The sequence below is a fragment of the Maylandia zebra genome, linkage group LG1 (genome assembly GCF_041146795.1).
Source record: "Maylandia zebra isolate NMK-2024a linkage group LG1, Mzebra_GT3a, whole genome shotgun sequence".
NCBI classification, from domain to species: Eukaryota; Metazoa; Chordata; class Actinopteri; order Cichliformes; family Cichlidae; genus Maylandia; species Maylandia zebra.
In genome coordinates this window covers 18,157,033-18,173,136 of record NC_135167.1, presented here as the reverse complement: position 1 = coordinate 18,173,136, position 16,104 = coordinate 18,157,033, and the positions used below count along the sequence as shown (strand labels likewise).

Below are 16,104 nucleotides of genomic sequence, written 5' to 3'. Positions count from 1 at the left end.
CTCAGAGGCACCAGTCTTTGAGATGAAGTCAGCAGAGGAAGACGAGCCAGAATACGAACAACAAAACAGCAGTAGGATGATTGCCTCGCTCTTTCTGAAACAGATAAGATAAGATAAGATAACCTTTATTAGTCCCACACGTGGGAAATTTGTTTTGTCACAGCAGGAAGTGGACAGTGCAAAAGTTATGAGGCAAAAATTAGAATACAATAAGAATAAATACAGTACACAACTGTACAGAATAGAATAAAATAAAATACTATATACAGTAGAATAAAATAAAATAAATATACAATAAGATAAAAATAGAATACAAATACAAATACTATATACAACTGAGTAAAAATACAACGATGACAGAAAGGATTATAGCAAAAACCTGGTATAATGCAGCAAAATATAAGAAATGATTGGTGATGTTAGTTAACTGGAACATAGTCTCCACCACAAAAGTGATCTTCCAGATATTTTCTATAGATTATGTGTGGAATAGTTCACCAAAACTGGAATAACATGAGGAAGAAGGCTCCAAAAGATGTGATTACACATCACTGGTATTTACATACTGGCAATTTTCAGTTGCTTTCTATATGAGAAGAGGGTCAACACCCCCCCGTACTTCAGCGCAATGGAACAGTCTACCTTTCATCAATTAATCATCAACTCTTTCATCTTTAATTAAACTCACTATCTTTAAAGCACACCCCTCCATGTACACCATCGCTGCCACTGCACACACTCTCAAAAAGTGCAGCAAATCTTAACTGTCACATACATGTGGGCATGCACACACACATATAACTTCCACAGCAGAGCACAGAGTGAAAAACTGGGCTGCAGATCGAGCTGTTAACTGCTGACAACAAGGAAACGAGAGTTATATCCGCTCTGATTCCCTCACACTCATCAGTCCCACTCGGCGAGAGGAATGAGACAAGCAGATGAGAGCCGTGAGAGTGTTTATATTATACACACACGCACACACACTCACACAGGTTTTGAGTTTAAAAGCATTTGCTATGGAGCTTTTTTAAAATCTCATATATACTTATCTTTATGTTATGAGCAAATTATGTTAATATTAGAGGCTGCTGTAAAATATTTTCCTGTAGTTCTGTCTGTGCAGGACCCATACAGCCTGGCATTTCGTTTTTACGTGACTTATTCCATCTTTATCCTCTTTATCTCCTGTTTTACATCATACATTGCATTCTTTAACCTCCAGAGTCAAGCTTTTGGTTTGGGATGCATTTTTAATTCCCCTGAGTTATTTGGGATTAGTTGGACTAACCATTGTTTTTGAAGAGAATATTGTTTTTTCTTTATTTTTTAAGCAATGCGCTCATATGGGTCATTGGCTGTTTCTACAGTACAACACAATTGTTTAACAAGTTCAAGAACAACTTTATTGAGTAAAATGAAGCATAAGGTGCAACGAAACCAAAATGTAACATCCCAGTATGGGGACACAGGGTTTCAGGAGGACTCGCAGATACTTTACAAATTTTTTTTTTCAAGTTGATTCGAGCATCTACCTCCTGGATCAGGTGTTTCAGGCCCAACCGGGAGGAGACCCTGGGCTAGACTGGGACACACTAAAGAGATTATGTCTCTCAGATGGTTTTGGAACTCCTCACTGTCTTCCTAGAAGAGCTGCGAGTCACTGGGGAGACAGAGGTCCCTGCTTAGACTGCTGCACCCACCACTCTGACTCCGCTTAGAGACACAAAGCTGATGTGTGGCAATTTTTGTTTTACGTCTTTCCACTGGTGCAGCAGGACTTGTTGACATGTATATTAGTTTGATTTTTGCAGACTTTATGCTGCCTGTAAAAATCTGTACAAACATTTTTTCCTTCTTATTGTCTGTCTCTTGTCCTCTACCTAAACCACACCAAGGACCGAAACGCACACTGAAGTGAAACACGAATATTTTTATTTGAGTACCCTGTTTTAAATCTACACAGCTGAAGTCACAGTACTATTACAGGGCAATTAAAAAGCAATAATGATGAATGCACTCATAGGTAGAACATATAATGTTCTTTGCAGCTGGATGGCCACAAGGTGCATAATAACGGCCATCCAAGCTTTTTTACACATTAAAATTCAAGGAAGTATTGTTAAGGGCTCTGCACTCCCTCACAGGTGTTTCATTTATTCTGCTTTATGAGACGTCAGATAAACAATGAGTGGAAAAAGCTGGGAACCAAGTCTTGATCCCAGTAAGAGTAATAAAACTATTATCCACTTTAGTTTCAGGGTCCTGGTTTGTGCATCTGGGCTCACAGTGTTATGACTTACTGGGGCTCTGTAATAGAACAAAGCCATCATTTTTCCTGCATGTTTATTCCCAAATAAAATAAACCGCCTCCAAATGATTGCTATGAAAAAAAGACCAGTATGGAGCAAAGTAGTTGTTTATGTATGCACGGCCTCGCATACTCATATATTCCTCCGATCACCGAGAAAGATAATAAACCTTACAGGTCTTAGATTTAAAAAACAAAACAAAAAACAGCAGACTGCACCAAACAAGCTCTATCTTGTTAGGAACCCTGCGCATCACCAACATGATTGCAAGAAGAATAAAACAATTGTGTACTGATATCTTCCTATTATGAAACTTTGTTTTCACCACTGGAAAGAGGATTTTTTTTGCCATCTATAAATCAGAATTTCAGGTTATTATCTCAAATTTTTGACTTATTACCTCAAACTTCTGAGAAAATAACTATAACCTGAATATAATAACACAATTTTTTGACTTATAGACTGAAAAATGTGTTTTCAGTGGCAGAAACGAGCTTCACTTGTTTTGTTCCTGTATATTTCTGTCAGTATTTCTATTGTCAGATTAAATTTGTTGTCAGAACTCTTTGCGTTAGTTTTTTCCAAATAATAAAAATAAATAGACACTATTTAAGACACTATTTTACATTGTGCCGATTACTAAATGTGATAAATGCACTAAATGTAATGTTTGTTGGTTCTCTGCACTGCTTTGTGTCCTTTTATAATCACAGAGCTCTGCTTCCTCATGTCTGTCCCTCTCCATCTATGAGCTCAGAACCTCACAGGGAATAAAGAGAAGTAAATAATGAGGGGTTTTTATAAGCCATGGCAACAGAAACATATCACATGTATCCTAGGTAATATTTTCCTAAAGGGCCTCTTCAAAAATCTCAGGTAAGCAGTGAAACATCACTCAGCATTACAGTGAATAACAGGCCTCTCTCACCACTCCTTCCTCTATTCTTTTGCTGGTGCTTTTCCATTTTAATGCTTCTTTTCACTCTGATCTGTTTACATCACAGTTCTTCAGCCTCCTTCTTCTCCTCATCACTTAAACTTCTTTCAGCTCAGTGGTTTTAGCAAAAATGTAGGATGACTTCAATTCTGCTTTGGGGTACGATTTAGTAGCTTTAACATTTTATATTACTATTTATTACATATTTATATTACTTGAATCATACTCAGACAAACATATGGTGCAGTCACTAATGATGAACCTTCAGCTACAATCTATTCCAAGTCAAACCCTTGCATGTTACTTGTGACTAAACAAAAAAGAAAAAGCTCAAATCTGCATTGTGCTCTTCCTCATGTCTGTCCCTCTCTCTGATGTGGGTTTGCTGGAAATATCCATATCTCCTTTGCACACTGGCAGTCCCACATAAGCCAAGTATACGTCCTGTTCTGTCACTGTGTTGGTGTGCCAGTGAAAGCTGCTGTTTTCTGTCAAGTTACAGAAGAACGTTTTATGGACTTCCAGGCTCTGCTGTGTGATGCTCTTCCAGATTGCTCTTTCCTTCCACACAGACTGAGTGAAAGCGGGGTCGTTGTTCTTGCTTGCTTCTGGAAGAAAATAAGCATGACTGACATCTTCATGTAGAGCAGCACTGACTGCAGAAGCCCCTTAACATCAAACCACAGCTCATTCGTGCACCCTGAATGATTAGAGGGCCACAAAGAATAAGGGAGTTTAACAGAAAAGGAGTTGGGCGACTGGATGTTAATATGGAAGCAAAGATTATTGCAATGTGTTTGTAAAGGTTGGATCCCAATGTAAACTTTCAGTCTTCCTGTCATTTGTTATGTTAGTGGAGCTGTTTAGCTCCCAGGTCACATTTGTGGGGTGCTGGCAGTTCTGGGTGGCTGTTTCGGGCTTTTCTGTGTGCAGTTTACACACAGCCATGCTCCTGCTTTCTCTGGATGCTGACTTACTCCCACAGACCAAATGCATGCATGTTAGCTTAATTGATGATTATCTATTTGCTATGAGTGTGGATACAAATATAAATGGTTGTGGACCGGCAATTTGTACTCTGCCTCTTCCCCTGGATAAAAGGTTGGATACATAGCTAATTTGGATTGTTGGCTGGTACACATATAGTGACATTTGACATATGTAGGTCTCCATCTAGTGGGAAGAACCTGTACACGGACACAGGAAATGGCAATTCTTTATTTTACTTCCTTGAAAGAAACAGCACAATCTTCTGCAGTGTGTCAGGTACAATCATGTGCTTGATTTTTTATGTTAAACACTGAAGTGTGAATGAACTCCATCTTCTAATATTTTTCACAGCGATCATCAAAATTACTATGGTAAGGATGTATAAAGCTTAAAAAGAGACAGTTTTAAGCCATATTATGAGACACCTTCTGACTTTACAGTCATCAGAACTGAAGAAGCTTCTCGGATGAGAGATGAAACGTCCTCAAGCATTTTAAAGAAGTCCAGACGCTTTACTTTCCAAGCTCCTTAGACTACGATGACCTGGATGACTGAGAACCTTCACAGACAGACACTGCCTATTGTGTTATATTGCCCTCAAGTGGAAAATCAAGTAATTGCAGAATGCTGTTAATATGTAGCGGCATCGTTCCTGCAATCATCTTATTTACATCTTATTTCTTATTTATATTAAGTAAAATGCCTGATTAGCAGGCGGTGGCTACAGATCATTAATCTGTCCTTATCCTTCCTTATCATGTCAACTTTTTTCTAGTGTTGAGTCATTTCTGGTAGCATGGGCTCCTGCTGCCCATTCAGCTTGTAAAGGTAGTCCAGCTCCTCCAGGATGACATCTAAACATGCTGTTGCAAGAAGGTTAGCTCTGTCTCCCAGCAGAGACAGCAGCATGACCCGAATTTGCTCCTTTGTATGAGGAGGACGAGGAAGATGACTGCCAGAGCTCTACAAAATGACCTCCAGGAAGCTTTAACTGACTTATACTGTGATGACTCAGTGTTCCCTTAATTATTATTTTTTGAAGGTTGTATTTATTTGTGCATATCCATTATGGTCTGTGAATCATTAAATCCAGAATCAGAATACTTTATTAATCCCTAAGGAAATTATGTAGTTGCAGTTGCTCCAAGACAATAAGAACAGTAACAGACTGAACTTGATTAAAAAATATAATATATTACAAAGTTACAAAGTATAAGAAATAGCTATAAAATATACAAATTGCTCATTTATAAATATCCAGAATATTACAGAGATTACATATATATGACTGACATTTTACTCTAATTTAAATTTTCTCTCATTTAACACAAGATGTGAAAAAAAAATAAAAAAAAAATAAAAATATTTTCAATTACTTTTTCTACAAGTAAACAATGCCAAAAATTAGCATTCATGGCAAAAAAAAAAAAAAAGAAAAAGGAAGAAAAAAAAGAAATTAAGTTATCAGGGAACTAGGAATCATTTTAGACTCACATCTAAGATTTGAAAGACGTGAATAATGTGTGCAGAAAAGTCCTGCTATAACCTAAAACTACCAATCACATGACTGTAAGGTCAGGTAATAAAAGTTATTTAAAAATGAACAAATACATTGTTTTTTTTTCTTTTCATTTTTTAGGAAAACAAAGTATGTTTAGCTTTAAAAGCCAACCTAAGGATTATTTTAAAATACATACAATGCCATGCTTCCTCAGTACTCAGAGATATTTTAGAGTCCAGACATCAGCACTGCATTACAAACAGCACAAAGGCTTCAATAAACAGTAACTGTCACATCACAATGCACAAAATCTCATCTCACCATCATTAAAAGAGCAAAGGTTGTGATATAAAAATGCAAACCAGTTTCAGTGTTTTCAACAAAAGCAATAAACTGTGGCTGAAATAAAAGCACACCCGCACTATAACTCTGTATTCAACTTGAGCTTTATTTTTATATCTGTTTCATATTTTTATATATGGCTCCCTTTGTCTCACCTCAGGACAGGTGTTGTAAATTAGATGCAGTGCATACGGTGCTTGTGCATAACTGTGTGTTTTAATGCAGTGTTATTATGCCCGTGTCAAATAAATCAATTCCCCTGAAAATTTAGTGACTAAAAAGACGTAAAGCTCCTCTATTTGAGTCAGATGGCTTTTATCCAGGAGACGTTATGTAATTTAAAATAAGATTGCACTGCTCTTGTGTGGATTTATGTATGTATAGTGTCCCCCTCCCTTCTTCACTGCTCTCTCCATGCCACACTACTCTAGGGATTAAGAGTCAGATTATAATATCAAATCTTTTTTTTAATTTTTATTTTATTTTCACTTGCTACACATGGGACAGACATGACTGGGGGAAAGAAAAGGGAGAAAGAAAGAGAGGTAGGGAAAGAAAAGCAGCTGGGAAGAGGAGCGGTGATAAAGGGCAAAAACCAAAAACCAACAAAACAAACAGACAAAAAATACATATATCAATCACCTGGATCACCTGTTGAGAAAGAAAAAAGAGAAAACAAGCAAAAAAAAAAGAGAGAGCAATATAATAAACAACATCATTGCGATAATCTATGTGAATATAACAGTAAATACTAAATATTGAATATTATTGTGCAGCACGTAGGATCGACAACTGTAACCCACATAATTTCCTTAGGGATTAATAAAGTATTCTGATTCTGATTGTTTCAGGATGACCTGCCATTATCCAATGACACATCTGCATACCTGTATCTTTTGCTCGTCCTCTCCTCCTCTTCTTTTCTATTTTTTCTAAACTGAGGACCTGATGGCTTTGAACTTTTCTTGTCCATCTTCCATTGGTTTTAATTTTGCACTCCAGTATGAACACCCATCCCCCAACTCGAAGGTCACCACAACATAATCTATCACACCTACACCTTAGTTCACAGATTCACTTTGTCTAGGGTGCTTTTCTGAGATTTCACACAACCCAGGATTCAAATCATGAATACATAATGGGCTTGGATTTACATTATAAATGAAATGTGCTCTATTTGGAAGCAGCAGGGCCCCCCTCCACTTTCGACGGGTTGTGTGTGAGACTTTAAACCATCAAATATACATTTTAAATTGTTATTGATCCAATTACCCATAGTCCTATAGTTTATATTTATTTTCTTACTCTTCTTATATGTATTGTTTGTTTACTTGCACTGCTGTAACTGGAGCCTTGTTGCCTCGTCTCTCTAACTGGACTGTATGTAGCGGAGATGACAATAAAGTTTACTTTGACTTCAGCAGCAAGCAGGCGCACCGAGGGCTCTCGCGCTCACTTTTCGCATACAGAATTTCAAAAAAACATCGGTGCAAATTATAAGTCTGTATTATAATGTCTGGTGTTTTCGTGTTTGTTGTTTTGTTTTTCTTTTATTTTATTTTGCGAGCTCCAGCCAGCCAGAGAATCCCCCGCCGCCCCGCCCTCTCCTCCCTGTGCCTCAAGCAGCAGGCGCACCTCGCAAACGAGGGCGCCCTTACTCCCGGCGATAGATGTCGGGGCAGCACGAGTACGAGCAATTTTTTTTTTCTTTCATCTTTTAATTTTTTTTTTGCCGATGTCTGTGATGCCGCCCCCCACCACGATGCCGCCCCGGGTAACCGCCCGTATCAAAAACCGCTACTGAGTTTTACTACCTGGTTTCTGTGTCTATGTATAACAAATTACTCACGCTTCTTCTCCGCTATAAATACAGACGAAACGACACCGTACGATCACTGGCGACTGCTCTGACGTCAGCGCGTATTCAGATCGTAGGAGCGTGGTCTCGCCTGTCCTTCACATCCTTCTAGGCTCGCCTCCCAAACGCAGCAACGATGGCTCTGCTCAAGTCCAGCAAGATGGTCTACTGCCTGGGGAACATCTCCCCGTCCCTGGGAGTCCTGTCCACCCGCAACAGGTAAAAGGCAGTAACGTGGACGATCAGTTCGTTAAGCACCACCTACGTGGTCGCATGAACTGTCACGTTTTGCAGCTAGCTCAATGAACAAACGTTATTTGAAGGTTGACGTTACCTTGTGTTTTATGGTGGAGCTTGGTTGCTCTGCGGTTAGTGTAGCCCCAATAGCTGGTCAGCTAACCTCAGACTGAGGTCAAAGGATTTTTACACGGCCTGCTCTTGTCCGGGGTTTAGCATCTGCTCCCAGGTAGCAGCTAATATGTAGGTTAGCGATGTCCTCTTGTGACTTGATGGCCTGAAAGGTCAACAGCCATTGTTTAAGACAAACTTTCTCTTTGCTTACTTCTAACCTGACCTCAAAACAGTAACTTTGAGTTACCACAACTTTGAGTTGCTGTTAATGAGGTTAACGGTACTGATGAAAGTCACGCTGGTGTGTTAGCACCGGAGCATGGTGGAGACTGAAGCCCAGTCGGATTTGTTACGTTATCAAGAGCAGCTTAAGTTTACAGTATTAAACAGTTAACTTAATTGTTAATAAACGGTTTCGCCTTTTGCTCCTGAAAACATCTTGAGTGACTTAAACAATCGCGATAATTTCAGTTGCACAGTTTGAGCTAAGCGACTTGTCGTAGTTTGTAAAGTCGTGCGAGCTGATTGGCTGTCGCTTCCCACCTTTGAGCGCCGATTGGCTAATTTCCAGGTGGAAATTGAGACACTGGTGTGTCCTTTCAGGGTGTGCTTGGAGGACAAACTTGTCCACAGTTACTCGTTTGTGCGATTAAAATATTTAACTTCAAGCTTTCGTAAATGCTGAGATTTGTGAACGTGGGGAAACTGTATTTAGCTTACCCCTTCACTGCAGTAACTCTAGGTTTCGTTTTTCTAGCTTCTGCTGTCGTGATTCGGTGTCTTATGTTCAAGCACGCAGCCAGCCGTTATTGTGTAATTTTAGACGGTAATGTCAGAAACTGATAGGGGTGAACAACAATATTGCCCTTTACGGTGCCACAAAGGCCTCTGCTCTACTGATCTCTGATAACTTCTCAGTAAATATTTAAATAAACGCTGAAGTTTGTCTGTTCAAAGGTTCTGCATGCATGCACACTGCAAGTGTGATGAGACAAATGAACGCAAATAACACTTTAGTTACTACGGTCCTGCTGTTAATGTCAACAGTAGTATGTTACACACAGTAAAACTAATACTGTTTGTATAGATGGTAATTAGGTGAAAAAGTTTGTGCCAAATGATAGAAATAATATTTTAATGTCACTTTGGAGACACTTGCCCTTTGCAAAGTGTCCTGTCCTAAATTTAGACTCAAGTTTAGAAAGTAGAAGAAACCTGATACAATAACATGTCTGTGAGGGCAAGAGTGCAGCAAAAGTAAAATCATGCCACGTTAAAAAAAAAACGTGATTAGTGGGTGTGGGCTTCCTAAATCTATGTACAAACGGAGATGTATTGTATTAATATCAGTTGACGATGTGAAAGCAGAAAAACGCCCAGTGAACTGATTGACTTTTTTCTCTTCCCCCCCCCCCCAAACCCCATACATCCCGTCTATGCTTAAATCAGACTTCAGTCTTTAGTCTGTGTTGTAAAATATGAGATTGAAAAATAAGCCATTTGTCCCAAGGAAGAACTTTAGGTATCTGTCTTGCTTTCTGTAGTGTGTTTGTGTGGGTTGTTTTTTTTTTTTTTTTTTTTAAATTACTAATAAGTACTGTTAATAAGAAATTCAAGGACTGTTTAGTTTCTTTACCTTAATCAGCCACTTAAACAAATATTTTAATTAGCATCAAGTATTTTGAAACAGATCGATAAACTTAAAAAGAAAAGAATGATATTCAACAAGATGAAGCTGGAAGAGCAAATAAAGGAAAGAACAGTAATACTCATTCAGTGGAATATAATACTTCACTGAGTGTTTGTTGTCGTGGGAACTGGGTAATTATGACATTTTTGACCCTGATTAACTGTCACACTTGTTGTTGGACTCTGGACTTCCTCATGGGGTTATGTTTCATGATGCTTGTACCAGCCAAGCATGTGTCATTCATGCGTCTTTAAGTCAGTGTGTTATCTCCAGGTCACATGAGGTGCTAAGCTGGCATTAGGCTCTGCAGCAAGTTTCTTTTTTTCTTTTATTGGCCTTTTCTGGAAAGCCATCTACAATATTAACATAAATGTTGCCATTTGATGCATTGTATCAGTTTTAGCTTACTGCTAATTTGCATCTGCAGTCTGTTGGCAGGCTACATGCATTAAACTGTACAAGGTAGTGGTACCTTAAAAGCACTTTGCCCCTCTTCAAAGATGCATTAGTGTTTGTTTGTGACCACAATCGAAGTACTATACTCATCTGCTTTGGTGCAGCTCCTGGTGGGGTGGAGTGCAGATGGGTCCCCCTGATCCCATCCTGGGGGTGACTGAAGCCTTCAAGAAGGACACAAACCCCAAGAAGATGAACTTGGGAGTGGGAGCCTACAGGGATGATCAAGGAAAGCCTTTTGTCCTCAGCTGTGTTCGCAAGGTAGATCCACCTCCAGAGAGAGTGTGTGTGTGGTGTGTGTGTGTGTGGTGTGTGTGTGGTGTGTGTGTGTGTGTGTGTGGTGTGTGTGTGGTGTGTGTGTGGTGTGTGTGGTACATACACACCATTGCCAGCTGATGGAAAGGAGGATGTTTTATGCCTCATTTTCTTTGCCTTCTTCTAGGCAGAGGCTATCATTGCAGCTAAACAGCTGGATAAGGAGTACCTTCCCATTGGTGGTTTGGCTGAATTCAGTAAAGCCTGTGCTCAGCTGGCTCTTGGTCCCGAAAATGAGGTTTTGAAAAGTAGCAGAGTAAGTTCAACTTAAAGTTCAGTTGACGATGGACAAGTTTTTGTCTTTTAAAAGAAATCCATATCAGTACAGCAGTTTTCTTCTCCTGACAGAGCGTCACCGTCCAGACCATCTCAGGAACTGGATCTCTGCGTATTGGAGCCAACTTCTTGGTGAGGTCTTCTTGTATTGATCACCTGGCATTTAAAAACTGTTTTTAAAAATTAGGTTTCTTGGTATGCCTTAGCTCATTAGCTTTTCCTGTGTCACAGGCTCGATTCCACCCTGGGCCACATGATGTGTACCTGCCCAAACCCTCCTGGGGGAACCACACACCCATCTTCAGAGATGCTGGCATGCAGCTCAAAGCTTACCGCTACTATGAACCTTCCACCTGTGGCTTTGACTTCAAAGGAGCTCTGGATGACATCTCTGTAAGAAATGCGTAAAATACATGCGTCAAAAGAAAATGAAACATGTTTAGCATTTTTCCCAACAATTTGATTATTGTTGTCCAAATGATATCTGTGATTTTGAAGGATAAGTTCGAGAGTAGTGATCAGATTTAAGAAATTTTACTTTTATTAGGAAAGGAACGCAGGACATGGGACTCTTCTTTTTTTTACTTTTGTGGTGTGTAGTGCAAACGGTGTATTTATACTAAGAGCCATCCAAGAGGACTTTGGTCTTGCCCCACTTTTTGTTTACACACAGATATCAGGGAAGCTTCACTGGGCATAGTGTGAATTGTTGTTGCATCAGTGTATAATAAAGATTTGCTAAAATGTACATGTAATTCTCATCCCCTTATCTTAGTATTTCCCAACCACTGTGCTACAGCACATAGGTGTGCCGTGAGAAATGATCAGGTGTGCTGTGGAAGATTATCTGGTATTCCAAGCGATTGGCTTGAGTAACAAACAGAACAATTACATTCTCTTCCACTAGAGGGCAGTTCAACTACCTGCTCTAATTAAATCAGTTGCCAACTGCCAGTAAAACAGGAGAAATTGCATAATAGTCATGCGAGTGAGACAATGCAACGCGTAATAGCAATAGATAAGTATTTGAAAAGAAAATGTAGTTAATCTGACCTGGGTCCTGGAGTAAATTCCAACCCAGATGAAGGCCCTAGCATGAATAGTGGTCAGAAGAAGACAAAGCTATACTGGGGACAAACTGAGCCAATTCCGCTATACCTGGTGCACACGGAAAAATTATTAATATGCTTTTTGTGACATTTTTGTTTGTGACTTTCCTAATGTGAAATATGTGCCATGGCTCCAAAAGGTTGGAAAACGCTGCTTTATCTCGTGGTGAGGAACCACTTCATGTTAGTCATATCTAGTGCATGAGCAGTGTACGAGTACTGCTGCTGTGAGAACACGGTCAGGTCTGTAGTGTGTGGGTTTTTGTAGGCTGACTAACTGAAACCCTCGTTTATGTTGCAGAAAATCCCAGAGCAGAGCATCATCCTGCTGCATGCATGTGCCCACAACCCCACTGGTGTGGATCCAAGGCCCGAGCAGTGGAAGGAGATTGCTGACATTGTGAAGGTGAGAGGTTATCAGAGGTTCTGAAAATGCTAATGATGAAACGATTGCTTTGCTTTTATCTCATGAGGTCTCTGACAGTTAAGACAGCAAAATTGATGAGCTCTGGATAATTAACTGCTGTCTGTCTTTGTTCATCCACCACCACTCTTATAGAAAAGGAACCTACTCGTGTTCTTCGACATGGCCTACCAGGGCTTTGCAAGTGGAGACATTGATCGCGACGCCTGGGCTGTCCGCCACTTCATTGAAAACGGTCACAACATTGTGCTGTCGCAATCCTTTGCCAAGAACATGGGACTCTATGGTCAGTCAGATTCAGTGCAGGCTCCTAAATGGGTGTTTTCTGTTCTGAAATGAAACATTTGAGCAGATCTATCTTGATCCCTTAACAAGACCCACTGAGAAAATGCTGATACTAAAATATATTTATTTGGGTACAGCGGTAGTTCTTTTGAGTTTTGAATGTTGTCACACTTGTATGGCAACACTTATTCTCACTGGCCACATATGGTTAGAATAGTCTCCTTCTACCTAGTCTTTTATTTCTGTTTAGTGGTGTCTTGCAAACAGTCTGTAGGTGCATTACTGACACCTTCTGACACTGGTGCCACATTAAAACCTACACGAGTCTGGGAAAATATGAGTAACACAAGAATCGCAAGGTTTTTAATTGTGTGTCTGTTATCCTTGCTTATTTATAACCTGTTCAATTTTCTTAAATTTGGTTGTTCAGTAGAGGTGGTGGTTTATCGTGAACCAAAATCTTGTATTAAACCCTGAGGTGTGTTTTTTTTTTTTTTTTTTTTTTTTTTTTTTTTTTTTTTTTTTTTGTCATCAGTGTTTATATTTTTGACTTGCTGTGCATGTTGACAGGTGAACGTGTCGGAGGCTTCACTGTCGTGTGCAAAGATGCAGAGGAGGCAAAGAGGGTGGAGTCTCAACTCAAGATCCTCATCAGGCCCATCTACTCCAACCCACCAGTGAATGGTGCCAGAATTGCAGCAACTATTCTCAACACGCCAGAGCTGCACTCACTGTGGTACGACCTTTTAGACATGGACATATCCACAGATGACCCCACTAGGGTTTAAATACTGGGCTCCTTCCTTCTTTAAGCTTCATGCAGAGGTTTTGCTTCTCATCCAAGAGGCTTCTTCAGTTTTAAAACCAAATGAAGCCCAGTTGCTTTCTCTTCAAGCTCCTTAGGTTATCACAACACTGCACTTATGCTGCGTTCCTTTGGCCACAGAAATCAGAGCTGGGAGTGACACGACTACCTTAGTTGAGCATGTTCCAGGAGTAAAGTCAGGTTTTAGAGACAAAGCTCCAGCACCTTCAGGGATGGAGCCTGGTCAGTGCTCTATGCGCTGCTGCCAACTAGCAACTTAAACTCTGACACATTAAACTAATGTAGTCTGAATACTTTGGGAACGCTTCAAATCTTCAGCGTGCCCCAAAAAGGTTGACGCTCAGTTATGCATTTCTTTGTTTTTTGTGTCCAGGCTGGAGGAGGTCCATGGTATGGCTAACCGCATCATCAAGATGAGAGAGCAGCTGGTGGCCGGTTTGAAAAAGAATGGCTCCTCCCACAACTGGCAGCATGTCATCGACCAGATCGGGATGTTTTGCTTCACAGGACTCAAGCCAGAACAGGTAATGTAATGGCAGAGAAATTGATACGTTTTCATATTTAAACAAAGTGTAATGAATAATGTCATTCAGCAATAAACCTCACAGGTCATATCAGAGGAGAGTTTCTCTTAGGAAAGAGACTTGCCTTTTGGCAGGCCCACTCTTACAGTCATATCTGTTGTGTAAAGCTGCTTTCTGTACTGACTGAGGTTTCACCACCAGGGGGTAATGGTTTACTGCTGTTTAACTTTTTAGTCGTTACAAAGTTTAGTGGCGATTTGTATTTGCCTGGTTGCATTAAGAATGTGGTCTTAAACGCCTGCTGTCTCATTTAAAAACGTGCATTCTTCAGTCTTGTTTGTTTGACATTATGAGTCTTGATCCTGCAGATGAATGTTTATTTCAAAAAACAATAAAACTGCCCTTTTCCTCTGCCTCATTTGTGCTGTTTTCTTTCCCTGCAGGTCGAGCGCTTGACAAAAGAGTTCTCAGTGTACATGACCAAGGATGGCAGAATTTCCATGGCAGGTGTGACCTCTGGAAACGTGGGCTACCTTGCAGACGCGATCCACGCAGTCACCAAGTAGAGTGGATCGTGCTGGGAGAGCAGCAAAAATCAGAAGGAGCAGCACTAAAGAGGAGCTTCAAGCGCCATTTATTCTGTCTCCTTCATTCCACCTTTAGAAAACTTCCTTTTTTTTCTTTTCTTTTCTTTTTTTTCTAAGTTGTAGCCTTTTTGTTTCCTGACTGGCTTTCATCATGAGTTAAATTTGGAACGGTTGCTCTTGTTACAGGCTCTGTTTTCCAGTTACACTTTCTTTCCTCTACATTTCACTAAAGGCTTCCCCTGCCAAATTGAGAGATTTCTTCCCATGACTGAATCATCTTTGCTTATTTATTATCAGAAATAAACTGTTGGCTGTACATTCGTGTCCTCCTACATGTATATTCTATCTGCTGTGGGCCCACACTCTAAAACGTTGAGGAAAAATTATCCAGGCGATGCTAGGCGGAGATGAGATCTCTCGTTCTTTGTAAAAGCTTGCAGTTGATCTGAGGGTTTCCTTTTAATTGTGGAGTTGTAGCACTTTAACCTGTGAGGCACTGTTTGAGTCTCAAGACATCACTGGCACTTCACTGGGCTTTACTGTACTAATGGGCATCTGCCAATCATGTAATCTCTTTACTCTGTGGATCTGCCCTAACAATGATTCAGCAGTTTACTCTTTATCTGTTCTGTTTCAGTAGAATTTGAATCTGTTTGATTTCTGTTTTGGTGATTACAGGGCAGCGGTCTCTCTCTGCTGGTCCTCTTGTAAGCCCAGATACAAACAAGCACATGGTTTAGTGTTGAGAATGGAGACAATAAATCTGTCAATCCCACTGCAAGGAATTTTTATTACACAAAATTACTCTCCAAATGAAAAGTCTGTACTCCATGGTAAAGTTGTGTGGGGTACTTTCTTCGGGGGAACACCACATCTCATGATGCGCGCACGCTGTTCATTCAGATGAACATCATGTTTTTAGTGTGTGAATCTGGACTGTGAGATACAGATGGCAATACAAAATGTGGGGTTTGCCCGAGTCTGCTCTTACTTCTGGTACTCTGCCTCCATGTTTTTGCATTCTCTCTTATGGATCGTTGGTCTTGTCATCATTGAACAAATAAATCATTAAAGAGTAAAGATGTGAAACCAGTTAATTTTGTCCCTTTACTTCACATTTACCCACTACATCATGCTCAGACAACCTACATCTGATCCCAAGTGATGGATTATTGCACTGAGGTCCAGGGGAGTTTCCTCGCTCTTTGTTAGCTATGATAGGCTAAACTTGTATATAATGATCTTGACTTGCATAAGCACAAACAAAAGTACAGAGTGCTCTGACTTATGCATTTGCTTAAATGGGTGTGGCTGCATTTTC

General features: G+C 40.0%; 1 protein-coding gene across 1 annotated transcript; it reads left to right on the top strand.

Moving 5' to 3' along the window:
* Nucleotides 1-7,972: 7,972 nt before the first annotated feature.
* got2b (glutamic-oxaloacetic transaminase 2b, mitochondrial) lies at nt 7,973-15,875 on the top strand. The gene is made up of 10 exons (XM_024802197.2): nt 7,973-8,159; nt 10,542-10,698; nt 10,880-11,008; nt 11,101-11,160; nt 11,260-11,421; nt 12,439-12,543; nt 12,697-12,847; nt 13,417-13,582; nt 14,046-14,196; nt 14,640-15,875. The coding sequence occupies exons 1-10, from the start codon at nt 8,077-8,079 to the stop codon at nt 14,760-14,762; spliced, it is 1,287 nt and encodes a 428-aa protein (XP_024657965.1). The 5' UTR covers nt 7,973-8,076; the 3' UTR covers nt 14,763-15,875.
* The last annotated feature ends 229 nt before the right edge of the window (nt 15,876-16,104 follow it).